The sequence below is a fragment of the Lithobates pipiens genome, unplaced genomic scaffold (genome assembly GCF_037356315.1).
Source record: "Lithobates pipiens isolate NorthernLeopardFrog02 unplaced genomic scaffold, aLitPip1_a1.2 Scaffold_1, whole genome shotgun sequence".
NCBI classification, from domain to species: Eukaryota; Metazoa; Chordata; class Amphibia; order Anura; family Ranidae; genus Lithobates; species Lithobates pipiens.
This window is the reverse complement of record NW_027507685.1, coordinates 170,817,741-170,836,141: the sequence shown is the minus strand read 5'-3', so window position 1 is coordinate 170,836,141 and position 18,401 is coordinate 170,817,741. Positions and strand designations below refer to the sequence as shown.

Genomic DNA, 18,401 nt, shown 5'->3' with positions numbered 1-18,401 from the left:
TCAGTTGGCTTGCTACTGTGACACACACACTTCCATGTTGTCTGTCACTTTCTATCTGCGCAGGCTTTGTTTTCCCGCTGAGTTTACTGATCACCCGGCTAGACAAGCTGCAGCTCAAGGGGACCTCTTGTGTATCCTTACCACCAGTGATTGGAAGAGACAACCTGTGGCCTTCTGGAAGCTATAGACATCCCGCCGTGTTTAAGTCGATCAGACAGCCCCTCTTGTCTATTAACTACACATATTTACTCTTGTCAAAGACAAGATGCAGATTTTCACTGAAGATTTGTTATAAGGGGGGGTAGGGTGGATTGGTCAGTTGCCCAAGAGGCCATACACCCTGTTTTCAACATCCATTGATACTACGAAGGCTGTACTGAAAGTAATGCAAAAGTGGGCATAATTTCTTATTAATTTACACAGATCATCAACATTTCACATGCTGGTAGAGTAAAGCTATGTACACATGATAGGATTTTCCGACAACAAAACCGTGGATTTTTTTTCCAAAGGATGTTGGCTCAAACATGTCTTGCATACACACGATCACACAAATGTTATCAGAAATTCCGAACGTCAAGAAAAGTTCAATAGCCAGTGCGGATCTTCTGCTCGATTCCGAGCATGCGGGGACTTTTGTGCGTCGGAATTGTGTACACATGCTCGGAATTTGAGAACCTGCTCTCAAGCATTTGTTGGCGGAAATTCCAAAAACAAATGTTCTATGGAGTATACACACGGTCGGACTGTCCGACAACAAGCTCACGTCCAACATTGGTTGTCGGAAAATACTATCGTGTGTACGGCCCATTACCCTTCCTCTATAGTGAGATCCAGATAAATACAGAGTGCTGCTCGAAGCTTCATTGGATTGACACGGTAATTCAAATTCAGCTGGGTGCAGCTCCCCAAGGGCTTGTTTCTCCAGATCATCAACTGTAAAATAAGGTATGATGACTATGACTAAGCCAATGAGTGGGTAAAATGCATTGATGGGACGAGGAGGCAAAACTAAGCCAATGAGTGGGTGAAACGAGGTAGAGCATGAGGAGGCAGAGCTGAATCCCTTTCGGTCACATTTGAAACCTGCTGGTTTTCCGGTGTGCATTTCCATCTTTCCTTTCTTCTTCTGTAGTAACGCCTCCACTTCTTTTTCATTGCAGGTAAATAATGTATTTTGAGAAGAAGAAACGTGACAGCGTTGAGTTTTTGACGAAGGAGGGGTGCAGGCTTTCCAACATCCAGAGAAGGCTATATAATGTTCATGGAGATCACATTATTGAAAAGCGTAACCAATGACAAGACATTGCTCTGGTCAATGGTGTAATCTCTGTAAAACATTCTATAGTCCTTGCTATGGGTTTTGGACAGCCTGCAACCCTCATTCGTCAAGAACTCAATGACGGCACATTGCATCTGCTTGGAATTCATAATTTACTTCCAATGAAAATGAAGAAGAGATACTTTAGAGTAAAGCCCCACACACACGATCAGAAATTCTGCCAGCAAAAGTCAGATGTGAGCTTTTGGGCAGAAATTCCGACCGTGTGTAAGCTCCATTGGACTTTTGCTTGCAGAATTCAAGCCAGCAAAAGATTGAGAGCAGGCTCTCTATTTTTCGGTTGGAAAAAGTTCCGAATGGAAATTCCAATCGTCTGTACAAATTCCGACGTGCAAAATTCCTAGGCATGCTCAGAAACAATTCGACACATGATCGGAAGCATTGAACTGTATTTCCTCGGCTCATCGTAGTGTTGTTCGTCACCGTGTTCTTAACGGACGAAAATTAAGAGAACTTTTATGTGACCGTGTGTAGTCAAGCCAAGCTTGAGCGGAATTCCGTCAGAAAAACCATTCAAGTTTTTTCCGATGGAAAATCTGCTTGTGTGTATGGGGCATGAGAGTTACTAATTTTTTTTTTCCTCGGTCAGCTTTAGGACCAAACCACAAGCAAACCAAAGTTGCTTGTGGTCCTAGAAGGTTGGCGATGATTAAGTCAAAGAAGATTGGCTATGATTTGTCAAAATTAACAGTGTTTGGATTGCTAAGAGGCGATTCGATAGGGACCGACAAGTAGCCCACTTACCACTGGAGATGTGTCTCCAGCAGCAGAATCACCCATTTGACATGAGACTATGGACCCTGGAAAACATTGTCCCAGTGCAGACATTTTTGAATTGCCACATGGGGAGGGGAAATCTTTCAATAAGTACACCTGTTCAAGATAACTGTATAAAGAGGGAGTATCCCCCCACTTAGAGGTATGATAATCACCACATTCATAGGTATTTGACATTTCTGCCAGCAATTGCCCATAAAGCGGAGATAAACTTCAGAACCCTGCATTTTCCATGATCGACTCTTTACAAGTCCCTACAAGTCATCAGTTTAGAGTTAACCGTGGTCTAAAAGATAACTTTAGCCCAACTTTAGCCTTCAATTTTTCTCATCACTATAGTCAAAAACAATTTGTGCCCGTTAGCCATTAGAAAACAGGATGAACGTTTAGAAAACCTCCACTGTTGAACAAAAGATCTAGCTGTGTAAGGCTAGCTTAAAACTGACCTCCAGGTAGATATAAAGGATCAACTTATTGGAGCTTTCTAAACATTAATACATCATAAATTTCTTTTTTTTTTAATCTATTGCTGCCCATGTAAAACATATGTGCTGCGGCAGAAGGGTGGGCTTTAACGCACATGCATTATGGGTGACCGAAGCATAGATACCAAGGTGCCAAAAACGTCTCTCAGTCTGAACTAGTGATTGGTAGCTGGCGGGACCAGTTTCTGATCATGGGACCACTGTGACAGCCAGTCATGGTGGTCACATGATCGCTGATCCTTCCCGTCCTTGGGCTTTCAGAAGGGACGCTGGTGGGAAGGGGTTAAATATAGTAGCGGCTCATCCATTAGGGGCACATGGGTGCTACCCACCCTGATCCATGCACCTGGCCCCTAATCTGCATGCAGGGCACCAGACGCATGGATTTCAAGGGTTTAGGACCCACTTCCTGTTCGTCCGGAAGGAGAAGCAATGGCCTCGGCTCTTCCCTCAGCAAGCTAGAGCAAAATGCAGCAAAGGCCTCCTAAGGTAAGGCCACTGATCACCGCTGTCCATCTTCCATGCAAGGGGGGGTGGGCACTGATCAGAATTTCTTTGCCACCCCCCCCCCCCCAAATATTGAGCATAAATCGCCACTCGTTAAACATAAGATGTGTAAGTACCTGGATTTGACCTGGTATCAGCCCTTTGTACTCCCTGTACAGAAGAGCTGGAGTGTGAAAGGAAAAAGCTGTACAAGGAGCCAATCAGTTCATGTGCTGGCCAGAAGCATGTAGGAAGACAGTCTATTTTCTCCACTGCAGATGGCTCTCAACTACAGCAGCATTGCAGAGGGAGATGAACTGAAGAGGAGACTAGTTCCTCTTTGGTTTCCTGGGTCACAAGAGACAGCTATCTGATTGATTGCCGGTTCCTCATGTGATTTTGGCAGCCATCTTGGGTCTGGCAGAGTCTGCTTAAGACCCTGGCTCCCTTGCTTGGCACGAATTTTACATGTAGCTAAGTAGGGACAGGTCACCCACCTGTCATAAAATCATCCTTGTGCTGCTTCTCCTTTCACTGCCCAGTTACAGGCTGGGGCGGATCTATGAGCTATGGCTAAGGCCCTCAGTGGCTGAAACACGTCAGTGGGTACTTGTATCCTGATAATTTTGTAGCCTGGAATTTGGATTAAGGAAATTTCTTGCTGCATATTTACCAGGTTGCTGTGACTGGGAGCAGATCCAGGGTGACTTGGGCTCAAAAGCAGTAGGTGGAATGATGTTGGCCATCAGGCTGAGGACATCTAGTGGCAAAAACTAGTACCGTGGGGGCAAATTTCTGGATTGAAACAGCAAAAAAAACATTTAAAAAAAATATATTTTAATGGGCTATTACATAGTAGGCGAGGTTGAAAAAAGATACCAATCTCCATCAAGTCCAACCAATGTGTGCGATTATATGTCAGTATTACATTGCATATACCTGTATGTTGTGGTCGTTCAGGTGCTTATCTAATAGTTTTTTTTAAACTATTGATGCCCCCCACTGAGACCACCACCTGTGGAAGGGAATTCCACATCCAAACTTCTCTTACAGTAAAAAACCCTCTACGTAGTTTAAGGTTAAACCTTTTCTTCTAATTTTAGTGAATGTTTTATTAAATTTCCTTTTGCAGAAAAGCTTTATCCCTATGGTGGGGTCACCAGTACGGTATTTGTACATTGAAATCATATCCCTTCTCAAGCGTCTTCTCCAGAGAGAATAAGTACAGTGCTCGCAGCCTTTCTTCATAACTAATATCCTCCAGACCCTTTATTAGCTTTGTTGTCCTTCTCTGGACTCTCTCCAGTTCCAGTACATCCTTCCTGAGGAATGGTGCCCAGAACTGGACAGCATATTCCAGGTATGGCCAGACCAGAGTCTTGTAGAGTGGGAGAATTATTGTTTTATCTCTTTAGTGACTCCCCTTTTTACTGCATGCAAATATTCTGTTTGCTTTGCTTACAGCAGCTTGGCATTGCATGCCATTGCTGAGCCAATCATCTACTAGGACCCCCAGGTCCCTTTTCATCCTAAATTCCCCCAGAGGTTCTCCCCAGTGAGTAGAAATACATTCATATTTTTGCTACCCAAATGCATTATTTAAAATTTTTCCACATTAAACCTAATTTTTCATGTAGTTGCCAACTCCATTAAATTGTTCAGGTCTTCTTGCAAGGTTTCCACATCCTGCAGAGAAGTTATTGCCCTGCTTAGCTTAGTGTAGTCCACAAATACAGAGATTCAGCTGTTTATCCCACCCTCCAGGTCATTTATGAATAAATTAAACAGGATTGGTCCCAGGACAGAACCCAAGGGAACCCCACTTTCCACCCCGGACCATTCCGAGTACTCCCCATTTATCACCACCCTCTGTACTCCCCCTTGTAGCCAGGTTTCTTGCATCTGCCCCCTTACTTTCTCCCCTCAGTCGCCCACTTTTCCCAGCGCTCATGCCGGGGGAGCGGGGGCGTTCGTCCGGCCGTCCATCCATCCTCTTTTACTATCTCCCCACAGAGCCGTAGTGCCAGCGTAGAGCCGCTGCTCATGCTGGGGGGAGCGTGGGGGGGGGCGTTCTTCTGGCCATCCTTCCTCTCCAATCTCCCCACAGCTCTGTGGGGACTGCGTGCAGCCCGCCCGTTGTTTCCCGGCGCTCATGCCAGAGGGGGGGGGGGAGCGGGGGGCCGTCCGTCTCTCAATAAGCTTCCCGGCTCCACCTGGCCAGCATGCACACCTCGTGGGGTAGGGGGGAGGGGTGTGATCGGCCGCCCGCCTGCTCCTCTCCTCATGTATGTCTGGTTCATGAGGGGGGCAGGCCGTGGGTCACTTCTGGTGCTCACTGGGGATGGGCAGTCCTCGCCAGTAACTCCTTTTTTCCCCACAAACTGGCGTCCCGCAGCAGTGTCAGTGGGTATCAGACCACCCACGGCTGCCATGGCAACGACCTGAGGCCAGGTTTGCTGTTTGTACTTGTTACTTTCTATGGTCTATGTTTTATTGCAGCCAGCGTTCTGTCCAGCATTTTTTCTGTCTAGCGTTCTGTCCAGCATTTCTGTTTAGCATTCTGTCCAGCATTTCTGTCTAGCGTTCTGTCATAGCGTTCTGTCCAGCATTTCTGTCATAGCGTTCTGTCCAGCATTTTTCTGTCATAGCGTTCTGTCCAGCATTTTTCTGTCATAGCGTTCTGTCCAGCATTTCTGTCATAGCGTTCTGTCCAGTTTTTTCGGTCTTAGCGTTTCTGTCCAGCATTTCCATCATAGCATGGTCAATGTTTATCGCAGCCAGCGATCTGTCCAGCGGTTTCTGTCATTGCAGCTTTTTTCTGTCGCAGCGTTCTGTCCAGCATTTCTGTCATAGAATTCTGTCCAGCATTTCTGTCATAGCGTTCTGTCCAGCTTTCCGTCACAGCGTTTCTGTCCAGCATTTCCGTCATAGCGTTTTCTTTCCAGCATTTCTGTCATAGCGTTCTCTGTCCAGCATTTCTGTCATAGCGTTCTCTGTCCAGCATTTCTGTCATAGCGTTCTGTCCAGCATTTTTGTCATAGCGTTCTGTCCAGCATTTCTGTCATAGCGTTCTGTCCAGCATTTCCATCTTAGCGTTCTGTCCAGCATTTCCGTCATAGCGTTCTGTCCAGCATTTCCGTCATAGCGTTCTGTCCAGCATTTCAGTCTTGGCGTTCTGTCCAGCTTTTCTGTCATAGCGTGTGGTCCAGCATTTCTGTCATAGCGTTTCTGCCCCTGGATTTCTGTTATAGCGTTCTGCTCCTGGATTCCTGTCATAGCGTTCTGCCCCTGGATTCCTGTCATAGCGTCCTGCCCCTGGATTCCTGTCATAGCGTCCTGCCCCTGGATTCCTGTCATAGCGTCCTGCCCCTGGATTCCTGTCATAGCGTCCTGCCCCTGGATTCCTGTAATAGCGTCCTGCCCCTGGATTTCTGTCATAGCGTTCTGTCCAGCATTTCTGTCATAGCGTTCTGTCCAGTTTTTTTGGTCTTAGCGTTTCTGTCCAGCATTTCCATCATAGCATGGTCAATGTTTATCGCAGCCAGCGATCTGTCCAGCGGTTTCTGTCATTGCAGCTTTTTTCTGTCGCAGCGTTCTGTCCAGCATTTCTGTCATAGAATTCTGTCCAGCATTTCTGTCATAGCGTTCTGTCCAGCTTTCCGTCACAGCGTTTCTGTCCAGCATTTCCGTCATAGCGTTTTCTTTCCAGCATTTCTGTCATAGCGTTCTCTGTCCAGCATTTCTGTCATAGCGTTCTCTGTCCAGCATTTCTGTCATAACGTTCTGTCCAGCATTTCCATCTTAGCGTTCTGTCCAGCATTTCCGTCATAGCGTTCTGTCCAGCATTTCCGTCATAGCGTTCTGTCCAGCATTTCAGTCTTGGCGTTCTGTCCAGCTTTTCTGTCATAGCGTGTGGTCCAGCATTTCTGTCATAGCGTTTCTGCCCCTGGATTTCTGTTATAGCGTTCTGCTCCTGGATTCCTGTCATAGCGTTCTGCCCCTGGATTCCTGTCATAGCGTCCTGCCCCTGGATTCCTGTCATAGCGTCCTGCCCCTGGATTCCTGTCATAGCGTCCTGCCCCTGGATTCCTGTCATAGCGTCCTGCCCCTGGATTCCTGTCATAGCGTCCTGCCCCTGGATTTCTGTCATAGCGTTCTGTCCAGCATTTCTGTCATAGCGTTCTGTCCAGTTTTTTCGGTCTTAGCGTTTCTGTCCAGCATTTCCATCATAGCATGGTCAATGTTTATCGCAGCCAGCGATCTGTCCAGCGGTTTCTGTCATTGCAGCTTTTTTCTGTCGCAGCGTTCTGTCCAGCATTTCTGTCATAGAATTCTGTCCAGCATTTCTGTCATAGCGTTCTGTCCAGCTTTCCGTCACAGCGTTTCTGTCCAGCATTTCCGTCATAGCGTTTTCTTTCCAGCATTTCTGTCATAGCGTTCTCTGTCCAGCATTTCTGTCATAGCGTTCTCTGTCCAGCATTTCTGTCATAGCGTTCTGTCCAGCATTTCTGTCATAGCGTTCTGTCCAGCATTTCTGTCATAGCGTTCTGTCCAGCATTTCCATCTTAGCGTTCTGTCCAGCATTTCCGTCATAGCGTTCTGTCCAGCATTTCCGTCATAGCGTTATGTCCAGCATTTCAGTCTTGGCGTTCTGTCCAGCTTTTCTGTCATAGCGTGTGGTCCAGCATTTCTGTCATAGCGTTTCTGCCCCTGGATTTCTGTTATAGCGTTCTGCTCCTGGATTCCTGTCATAGCGTTCTGCCCCTGGATTCCTGTCATAGCGTCCTGCCCCTGGATTCCTGTCATAGCGTCCTGCTCCTGGATTCCTGTCATAGCGTCCTGCCCCTGGATTCCTGTCATAGCGTCCTGCCCCTGGATTCCTGTCATAGCGTCCTGCCCCTGGATTTCTGTCATAGCGTCCTGCCCCTGGATTCCTGTCATAGCATCCTGCCCCTGGATTCCTGTCATAGCGTCCTGCCCCTGGATTCCTGTCATAGTGTCCTGCCCCTGGATTCCTGTCATAGCGTCCTGCCCCTGGATTCCTGTCATAGCGCCCTGCCCCTGGATTCCTGTCATAGCGTTCTGCCCCGGCATGTCTGTCTTAGCTTTCTGCCCCGGGACTTCTGTCTTAGCGTTTCTCTGCCCCAGGACTTCTGTCTTAGCGTTTTTCTGCCCCAGGACTTCTGTCATAGTGTTCTGCCCCAGGATGTCTGTCAGTGTTTCACACCAGGAATCTGTCACAGTGGTCCGCCCCAGCATTTCTGTCACAGGGGTCCGCCCCAGCATGCTGCCCAGCATTTCTTTCATAGTATTCTGCCCAAGCATTTCTGTCTTGGCATCAATACCCCAGTATTTCTGTCATAGTGTTCTGCCCCAGCATTTCTGTCATTGCGTGCTTTTCTGGCATAGTGTTCTGCCCCAGCTTTTGTCTGGCTCGGCATTCAGTCTTAGCATTTTCGATCATAGCGTTTCTGCCCCAGGATTTCTGTCTTTGCATTCCTGTCTCAGCGTTCAGTCTCAGCGTTTTTTCGGTCATTGCATTTCTGGCCAGGATTCTGCTGTGGCTTCGCTGTCTCAGTTTTCTGTTATAGCATTTTTGCCCCAGGATTCTGGCTTTGCATTTATGCCTCAGCGTTTCAGTCTTGGTTTTGCTGTCATTGCGTTCTGCTCCTGGATTTCTGTCTCTACGTTTCTGCATCAGCATTAAGTTTCAGCGTTTCTGTCATAGTATTTTTCTGTCATAGCGTTTTTCTGTCATAGCGTTTTCTGCCATAGCGTTGATGTCTTCGTGTTGCTGCCCAGCATGTCTGTCATAGTATTTCAGCCTCGATGGCATACTCTGGTAGTCCTTTGTCATTCACACACAGTGGTATTGACTTTTCTGCTCATGTTTCATTCTTAGGTAGGCGGGGGGGGGAGGCATTGTTGTTCTCCTGTCTGGTTGTCTGTCTTTTCTCTAGTTTGTGTTTCAGGTTGGGCCGTCTTGGCATCCATACCGGTAGCAACCATGCTTGCACTCACTTCCATCAGCCCGGCCGTTGTTGGGGGCTAGTTGATTGGTGCAGATGTCGTTTCTCCTCTGGGCTCACCCTTGGGTCAGAAGCAGTGGAAAAAAATTTCTTCAGTTGATGTCCTGTTGTGTTGAGGCCTGGTTACCACCCAGGGATGTATAGTCTCTCTCAGGGTGTGTGCTAAGCCACGTCCCCGTGACGGTCCGTGGGTGTTAGGTTGGGCAGACGTCATAATGATTCTGGATTCCACTCTTGGCTCTGTTCTTGTCTAATATATTGCCTGGAGTTCTACTAAGGGACGTCAGTCCAGTCGTTTTTTCCAATCCCCAGCCTGTTCCAAGTAGGGGGGGGGGGGGGCTTCAGTCACCTTGGGTATGTCTGGGTCATGCCATGGGACTATTTCCCCGGGAGGGAGTCTGGCCCTCCTTCCTTGGTTCAGGGTTCTGACTCAGCTGTTAGGTCGCAGGCTGAAGCATGACCCGATCATATCCGGTGGGATCAGGGTCCTGTGTCTGGCATGGTTTCTCCATGTTTGACAATATTATTGCCATGGTGCATGGGCCTAATCCGCTTACTCCATCACATCCATCAGGTATCCAGTTTTTCGCACTCCTGCTAGTGGTCTTTTTTTGCCACTCACCCTCTTGGGGGGGGGGGGGGGGTGTATGTCTCTGAGCTATTTCACTGGTGTTCGTTGAGGTATTTCGCCATCATTTGCAGGGGTTCTTCGGGCCAGGCCTTGTTCCTTTACCCCCCACGTATCCTCTCATTTCTCAAGCGGTTCATTCTCGGGTCTGGGTGTCTCAGGCATCAGGCTCAATTCAATCTTTCAGGGGATGTTTAGTTGGGTTCGGGGTAGTTTTGCAGGTTCTATAGGGGGTTCCTTCTCATCACCATGTCAGGAGTCGGTGTTTTCTTTTGTCACAGCGGATACTTTCCGGTTACTTGCTGGATACTTTCTGTTGCCGTCCGGGAGCACACCGTTATCTGTGATGGTTCATTACCTTCCCTTCTTCACCTAAATTTGTGTCTTTTTGCCCTCTTTTCAGGCATACTGACCAGCTAGGCCAAGGCACACCTCAGGCCTTGGTTCTTAGGAGTATTGCATTTCCCACTTGAATACTCTAACTACAAGTTGGAAGGCTGGCCGTAGGCCAGCCTGTATTTGTAGGAGGAGCCTGAGAGGGTTATTTAAACCTCCTCCTCTGTCAGGGCCAGTGTTGGCTGGATTTCTGGGTTCCCCCCACCCGTTCCCCCAGTCTTTCATACATTCTCATAGTATTTTGTTCTTATTCTTACATTCAGGGTATGCCCTCTTTTCATGCATACTGACCAGCTGGGCCAAGGCACACCTCAGGCCTAGGTTCTTAGGAGTATCGCATTTCCCGCTTGAAGACTGTGACTACAATTGATGTTAGGCCAACTGGTCTGTAATTCCCAGGGATGTATTTTTTAAATATTGGTGCTACTTTGGTTTTTCTCCAATCAGCTGGTACCATTCCAGTCAGTAGACTGTTCGGCTATTCGTTTTCTTTCTTATTTTCGGCTGAAGTTTTTCTTTATTTTTCTTGTGGTGAGAATTTTGAGTGATCTTTAATATTTCAAGCATTTGTCTGTAATATAATAAAATAAAAGAGATATGTGGATACGGTATTTCTGGATCTGACTTCTGCTGTAAGGATATGTTTTTTCTTATTCCGCCTGCTGTCTTAATTACGTGCCTGTGCCCACGACATGTCAGGGAAGGGGAGGGAGGGCCAGTCATGCGTGCCTAGGTGTAGCACCAGGACATTTACAGTAAGTAACGTGCAGCACGAGGCTGCTGTAATCAGGGGAATCAGCTGGAAGTTGTGTGTAACATCACAGCGCTGCCTGCTCCACCGACACGCAGCTGATTAATCCAATCTCTCCCCTCCTCCGCCTTATTTTCCAGCCATCATATCAGCCTGGCTGGATGCCGTTGATGCTGCCCTCCTCCTCCCACACAGTGCCATCGTCTGTGGGAGTTGATGCCAGCCTCCCCCCCCCCCGCCCCCCGTTAACTAGGAGGATTGCTAGTTAGCGAGCGACGGAAGGGGCGAGCGTGGGCTCTGAGCATGCAGTGCGTAGGTGGATGTCCCTTCGGCAGAGCAGAAAGTCACTAGCATGTAGAGGCCGAAGACTTAGAAGAAGCAGCAATGAAACAAATAGAGGGGAAATCGAGTAAATGGGACCACTTGTGTCATCTTAACTGTAGCTTAGCAGCGCTGTAGAATGAACGAGGTGCGATTCACAAAATAATTAGGTGGTGATAACACTGATCCGTATTCCGGGAGCCTTAACTCATTTATTAAAAATCTACTATAGACGTCTCTGTATTGTCTAAAAGGCAGCAAACCGATTAAAACCCTCCAACCCAACCCACATCAATACTCTCCTCTGTATGTATGGGCGAAATGTAAAAATAAATAAATAAATAAATTCATTATATAGCACCCCCTTACCCCCTGGGAGCAGTTAGGGACCCCCCCTGGTGGTTGGGTGGCTTGACACCTTAGGCCGCGTACACACGCGCGGACTGTTTGCCCAACCTTGTTCGTCAAACAGTTTCGGCAAACAGTCCGCTCAAAATTTGCATGAGCGGACTTGCCCACACACGAGCGGACTGTTTGACGAACAAGGTTGGGCAAACAGTTCGCTCAACTTTTGAAATGAACGGACTCGCCCACGTAAGGAGGAGGCAAATCCGCCCATTTCGAGCGCGTGTACAGGTAGGCGGGGCCCGCGAAGGAGACGTCGCGGGCTCCGCCGCCTGGAATGGGCTTAAAGGGGAACCCCAACGCCGAAAAAAATCGGCGTGGGGGTTCCCCCCAAGTCCACACCAGACCCTTGTCCGAGCACGCTACCCGGCCGGCCAGGAAAGGGGGGCGAGCGAGCGCGCCCCCCCTCCTGAGCCGTACCAGGCCGCGTGCCCTCAACATGGGGGGTGCCTTGGGGAAGGGGGGGCCGCGCGGCCCCCCCACCCCAAAGCACCTTGTCCCCATGTTGATGAGGACAAGGGCCTCTTCCCGACAACCCTGGCCGTTGGTTGTCGGGGTCTGCGGGCGGGGGGCTTATCGGAATCCGGGAGCCCCCTTTAAGAAGGGGGCCCCCGGATACCGGCCCCCCACCCTATGTGAATGAGTATGGGGTACAATGTACCCCTACCCATTCACCTGTGAAATAAAGTACAAAAAAAAACACAACACATGGAAAAAGTATTTTATTGCACAGCTCCGGGGGTCTTCCGTCTTCGGGGGTCTTCTCGCCGGACTCCTCCGCTATGTGTGTGTAGCTCTTTTGCTAGCGGAGGAGTCCGGCTTTCTTCCTCCCCGCCGCCGGCCTCTTCTCCCGACTTCGGGGGTCTTGTCCCCCTCTTCGGTTCTTCTGCCGGGCCACCGCGCCTTCTTGTAGCTCTTTTACAGGCGGTGGCCCGGTCTTCTGTCGCCGCTGTCGTCGTCGCCGCCACCGCCGCCTTCCGTTCTTGTTCTTCTTCTTGTTCTTCTTCTTCTTCTCCTGGAGATGTTGACTCGACGATCTCTCCGGCCGGAATGCCAGAGCCGCGCTGTGCGGTCACTTATATAGTGACAATGGGGCGGTGTCACATGGTATATGTCACATGGGTTGGTCACATGGTGACCCCGCCCCCTTACGATGTCATAGTCCCCATGTGACATCAACCCATGTGACCAACCCATGTGACATATACCATGTGACACCGCCCCATTGTCACTATATAAGTGGCAGCGGAGCGTGTCCCTGGCATTCCGGCCGGAGAGCTCGTCGAGTCAACATCTCCAGGAGAAGAAGAAGAAGAACAAGAAGAAGAACAAGAACGGAAGGCGGCGGCGGCGGCGACGACGACAGCGGCGACAGAAGACCGGGCCACCGCCTGTAAAAGAGCTACAAGAAGGCGCGGTGGCCCGGCAGAAGAACCGAAGAGGGGGACAAGACCCCCGAAGTCGGGAGAAGAGGCCGGCGGCGGGGAGGAAGAAAGCCGGACTCCTCCGCTAGCAAAAGAGCTACACACACATAGCGGAGGAGTCCGGCGAGAAGACCCCCGAAGACGGAAGACCCCCGGAGCTGTGCAATAAAATACTTTTTCCATGTGTTGTGTTTTTTTTTGTACTTTATTTCACAGGTGAATGGGTAGGGGTACATTGTACCCCATACTCATTCACATAGGGTGGGGGGCCGGTATCCGGGGGCCCCCTTCTTAAAGGGGGCTCCCGGATTCCGATAAGCCCCCCGCCCGCAGACCCCGACAACCAACGGCCAGGGTTGTCGGGAAGAGGCCCTTGTCCTCATCAACATGGGGACAAGGTGCTTTGGGGTGGGGGGGCCGCGCGGCCCCCCCTTCCCCAAGGCACCCCCCATGTTGAGGGCACGCGGCCTGGTACGGCTCAGGAGGGGGGGCGCGCTCGCTCGCCCCCCTTTCCTGGCCGGCCGGGTAGCGTGCTCGGACAAGGGTCTGGTGTGGACTTGGGGGGAACCCCCACGCCGATTTTTTTCGGCGTTGGGGTTCCCCTTTAAGCCCATTCCAGGCGGCGGAGCCCGCGACGTCTCCTTCGCGGGCCCCGCCTACCTGTACACGCGCTCGAAATGGGCGGACTTTCCGAGCGGGAACAGTCCGCTCATTTCGAAAGTACAGCGGACAGGCCCACACACGGGCGGACTGTTCGCTCAAACACAGTTTCAGCGGACAGTTTTTCGGAATTTCCGAAAGACTTTGTCCGTCCAACTGTCCGCTGAAACTGTCCGCTGAAAGCCCACACACGAGCGGACTGTCCGCCCAAACACTGTTCAGCGGACAAGGTTGGGCGAACAGTCCGCCCGTGTGTACGCGGCCTTAGAGTCCTTGATATGCAGTATAGTGGGGTTGTGAATTGATGGAAGTCAGTCACTCTAGAACCAAAATTTTGAGTTTAGAGTCCGGTGCCCAACATGCAGACTCAACATTGGTGGTCAATAGGAAGAATGTCCCTTACATTGGTGGTCATTGGGAGGAATGTTCCTTACACTGGTGGTCAGTAGGAAGAATGTTCCTTACATTGGTGGTCAGTAGGAAGAATGTTCCTTACATTGGCGGTCAGTAGGAAGAATGTTCCTTACATTGGCAGTCAGTTGGAAGAATGTTTCTTACATTGGTAGTCAGTTGGAAGAATGTTCCTTACATTGGTAGTCAGTGGGAAGAATGTTCCTTACATTGGCGGTCAGTAGGAAGAATTTTCCTTACATTGGTGGTCAGTAGGAAGAATGTTCCTTACATTGGAGGTCAGTGGGCAGAATGTTGCTTACATTGATGGTCAGTAGGAAGAATGTTCCTTACATTGGTGGTTAGTGGGAAGAATATCCCTTACATTGGTGGTCAGTGGGAAGAATGTTGCTTACAATGATGGTCCGTGGGAAGAATGTCCCTTACATTGGTGGCCAGTTGGAAGAATGTTCCTTACATTGGTGGTCAGTGGGAAGAATGCTCCTTACATTGGTGATCAGTGGGAAGAATGTTCCTTACATTGGTGGTCAGTGGGAAGAATGTTCCTTACATTGGTGGTCAGTAGGAAGAATGCTTCTTACATTAGTGGTCAGTGGGATAAATGCGCCTTAAAGTGGTTGTCATAGGGAAGAATGTTCCTTACATTGGTGGTCAGTGAGAAGAATGTTCCTTAAAAAAATTTTGCCAGTGGGAAGACGGTTCCTTACATTGGTGGCCAGTGGGAAGATGACCTTACATAATGTATCATCTATGTCCTCTTTGTATATAAATGAAACCTTTGCTTCTTGAGCATTGTGGTTATTTCTATTGCTAACATTGTTATTATATCATCACCTTTAATATTATCAGAGCTTTTATAGACTAGCTAATTATAGGAATAGACAATACATATTTTTAATAAAGAGGGGAACTTCAGAACCACCCCATAATTATTCTACTTACATTGGTGGTCATTGAGAAGAATGTCCCTTACATTGGTCAGTCAGTGGGAAGAACACCCCTCAAATTGGTGGTCAGTGGGCAGTGCGCACTGTGTCCTTGCTAATGCCCAATTCCGCCTCCATCAATCGTAGAGTCAATCACCGATCTCGTGCCAGCATTTGTCGCACTCGATCACTCATGTCTGGGGTTCTGCTTGTCAACAGCCAACCAGAACATGGCTCATCATTCTCCTTCCCATTGCGAAAGCATTTGAATCAGTCGTAAACACATGTTCTGCTCATGGCTTCAGTCCCATACACTTGCACCAACATTTCATGCGCCGCTGTTTTCCCAATTTGTAGCAGAACTTGATGTTCACTCGTTGCTCCATTGCACTGTGACCCTACCTCTCACACAGATTACGTTTAACTGCCTGCAGCGGGTTTACCCTGATGGTCACATGTACTCCACATTAGGTGGCAATTCCTGACGTGTCTCTGGATATCCATGTGCATGTGTGTGCACCTGGCCCATGTTACCATTGAGATCCAAAGATTCGCCAAACTTTTTAGACACAGCTCATATTTTTGCCGGTGGGGATCTATTTTTGCATGGGTGTCTGTTGCTTCTGGGGGGGGGAAGGGGGGTCTTATGTTGTTAAGGGGCAATAGTTGCTAAGAGGGCTGTACTGTTGAGGGAGAGGTCTATTGCTGCTGGCTCCTGGAGGATCTATTGATGCAGGCCGCTGGGACATCTGTTGTTGCTGCTGGGGGTCCGTTGTTGCTAAAGGTGGTATTTTGCAATTGAGATCCATTTTTTCCTGGGTGTCGGGGGGTATAATGTTGTATGGGGCATCTGTTGCTGGGGGAACCTTTTATTGCTGGGAGGATCTATTGTTGCTGGGGTGGAGGTCTATTGTTTTATGGGAGATCTATTGTTACTGGGTGGGTCTATTTTTTCTGGGGGGATTCATTATTCATGGGGGGAATCTATTGTTGCTTAGTGGGGTCTATTGTTGCTGGCTGCAAGGGAACTGTTTTTGCTGCTTTTCTTGTTATAGAAACATAGAGAAGTGAAGGCAAAAAAAAACTAAAAAAAAAACGAGTGGTCCATCAACGTCATTCTGTGGCCACACACATGCAGTCGTAGTGCTCTATGTGTGGTTTGCTTGAGCTGCCAAAATTCATTTTTGAAAAAGGATACAATATACCAGTCCATAGTTTTACAGATAATGGCTGGCATAATATTACTTCCCAAGATACATTTATTATTATACATTTTATATAGTTGCATTATTATTTTTTTTTTTTTTTTTTTTAAAGTAGATTTTTATTAGGTTTTCACATATTACACAAAACGCAGAAAGAACATTGTCTTAGATGTCAACTGTAGATATAACAAACAGAGTAACTAACAACATAATGCTCATTATACATAAGACTATGTAAACAGCCAGATGATGTCCTTTGGTGCGAACACCTCTTAAATGAAGAGCTATGGAGCGCGACCCACGATTTGGTGGGGAACCCCTCTCCACCTAGACACCCCTTACGGGATCAATTCTGTGTCCGGGAGGAGAGCAGTGTCCCCAGGGAGCGGCTCAGGATCCCATTCGTATCGAGATCAAATTCTTTTCAAACCAGCATTATTATTTTTTCATATATTTTTTAATATTGTTTTAATATAATTTTTGTATAGAAGAGGGCCAGGGGCAATTGCTCCTTTTGCCCCTTATAAATCCTGCCCTGGTTTCATCACAAGTCCACTACCTCAAGACATAACTTATCAGTCTTCTGTCCAGATGCCAGCCCACTCATTAATAAGGATGAGGACCTGGTCTGGTAGAGGGACAAACTGGCATTAGGAGCTGCACTTGGCAGCTTTTTTGCACATGTAACACCCTCTATGTTAAGTGTCTAGGAAGCTAGGCAAATGTAGTATTTTTGGTTCCTCTGTAGTCAATAGAGCAATTGTTGATTTGCTTTTTGGCTGGGTCCTACAGATAGTAGGTTTGATTGCTATCCCCTGCCTTCCAGAGGCTTCTGGAACATAGAGGATTGAGCAAAGCAAATCTCACTCTGAATATTTATTGTGCTCCAGCCAATCCCTGGAGAGTTGTGCTCTGAAGGTGACTGTAGAGGCAGCTAAATAATCTGAGATTTAGAGCAGTAGTGTGCCTCCTTCATCTTCTTTGGGAGGGAATCCACCCATTTGGATGGACGTGGCTACCCCCTCCTGCAGCAGCTATTTTGGTTCCAGCAGCCATTCACCGAGGTCCCAGCTGTGGCAGAGCTGGTGATCCTATTACTTAGGATCCCATTTTTGCTAGTTTCCTCACTTGGCCTGGGCTGGAGAGCTCACTGAAGAGTGCCTGAATACTGGGCGGAGGCATCCAGGGACTAATTCTAGCAGGGGCTCCTTCAGGGGTAGCACTACACACATATGCAACAACTTCAAGAAGAGGCTCAAGACCACGCATACTGTCCTGGTTCATCCTCTCCCATGGTGGTGGTCAGTTTCCGTTTTAAGCATCACAGATGCCATTGGTGGTGATGATTGGAGTTGTCCTGTATTTATATTTTTTGATTTGGTAACTTTCAATACTAATTTTGTATCTTTTTTTTTTCAGGGGAGCTTTTTCTGAAGTGGTCCTTGCACAGGAAAAAGATTCAGAGAGACTAGTAGCCCTAAAATGTATCCCAAAGAAGGCCCTGCGTGGAAAGGAGGCGGTGGTGGAAAATGAAATTGCAGTCCTTAAGAAGTAAGTTGGCCATTAAGGGACCAAGCTAATAGTAGGGACATGTTTTGAGATAAGTATAATTAGATCTTGCTACCCAAATTTCTATTACCTGTCAAACAAGGAAAAAAACAGCTGTGGAGATCATGCATCAATCCCATATTGATTTTCCTTTATTTATAGTAGAACTCTAAGCCCTTGTACACACGGTCGGACATTCCGACGGAAAATGTCCGATCGGACCGTATTGTCGGATAATCCGACCGTGTGTGGGCTCCATCGGACTGTTTCCATCGGAATATCCGACCGACAACGTTTTAGAGCTGGGCTATAAAATTTTCTGACAACATGATCCAATCGGACTTTGTCCGCTCGTTTGTAGAGAATTCCTATCGGACAAAGTGCCAGGCATGCTCAGATCAAATTCCTAGACCAAAGCTATTGGCTACTAGCCTGAACTTAGTCCCGTCCTAACGAAATAACGTCATCACGTTCCGAACTATCGGATTTTCCGACAACTTTGTCTGACCGTGTGTATGCAACACCAGTTTCGGACAAAATCCGTCGGACAAAATCTGACGGATTTGGTTGTCGGAATGTCTGACCGTGTGTACAAGGGCTTAAAATG

At 48.2% G+C, this 18,401-nt stretch overlaps 1 protein-coding gene across 1 annotated transcript in view; it reads left to right on the top strand.

Moving 5' to 3' along the window:
• PNCK (pregnancy up-regulated nonubiquitous CaM kinase) overlaps positions 1–18,401 on the top strand; it is a 198,590-nt gene that overhangs the window by 87,439 nt on the left and 92,750 nt on the right. The window contains exon 3 of the mRNA XM_077478876.1: positions 17,666–17,797. Coding sequence (XP_077335002.1) covers positions 17,666–17,797 — 132 coding nt within the window. The remainder of the gene's footprint in view (positions 1–17,665; positions 17,798–18,401) is intronic.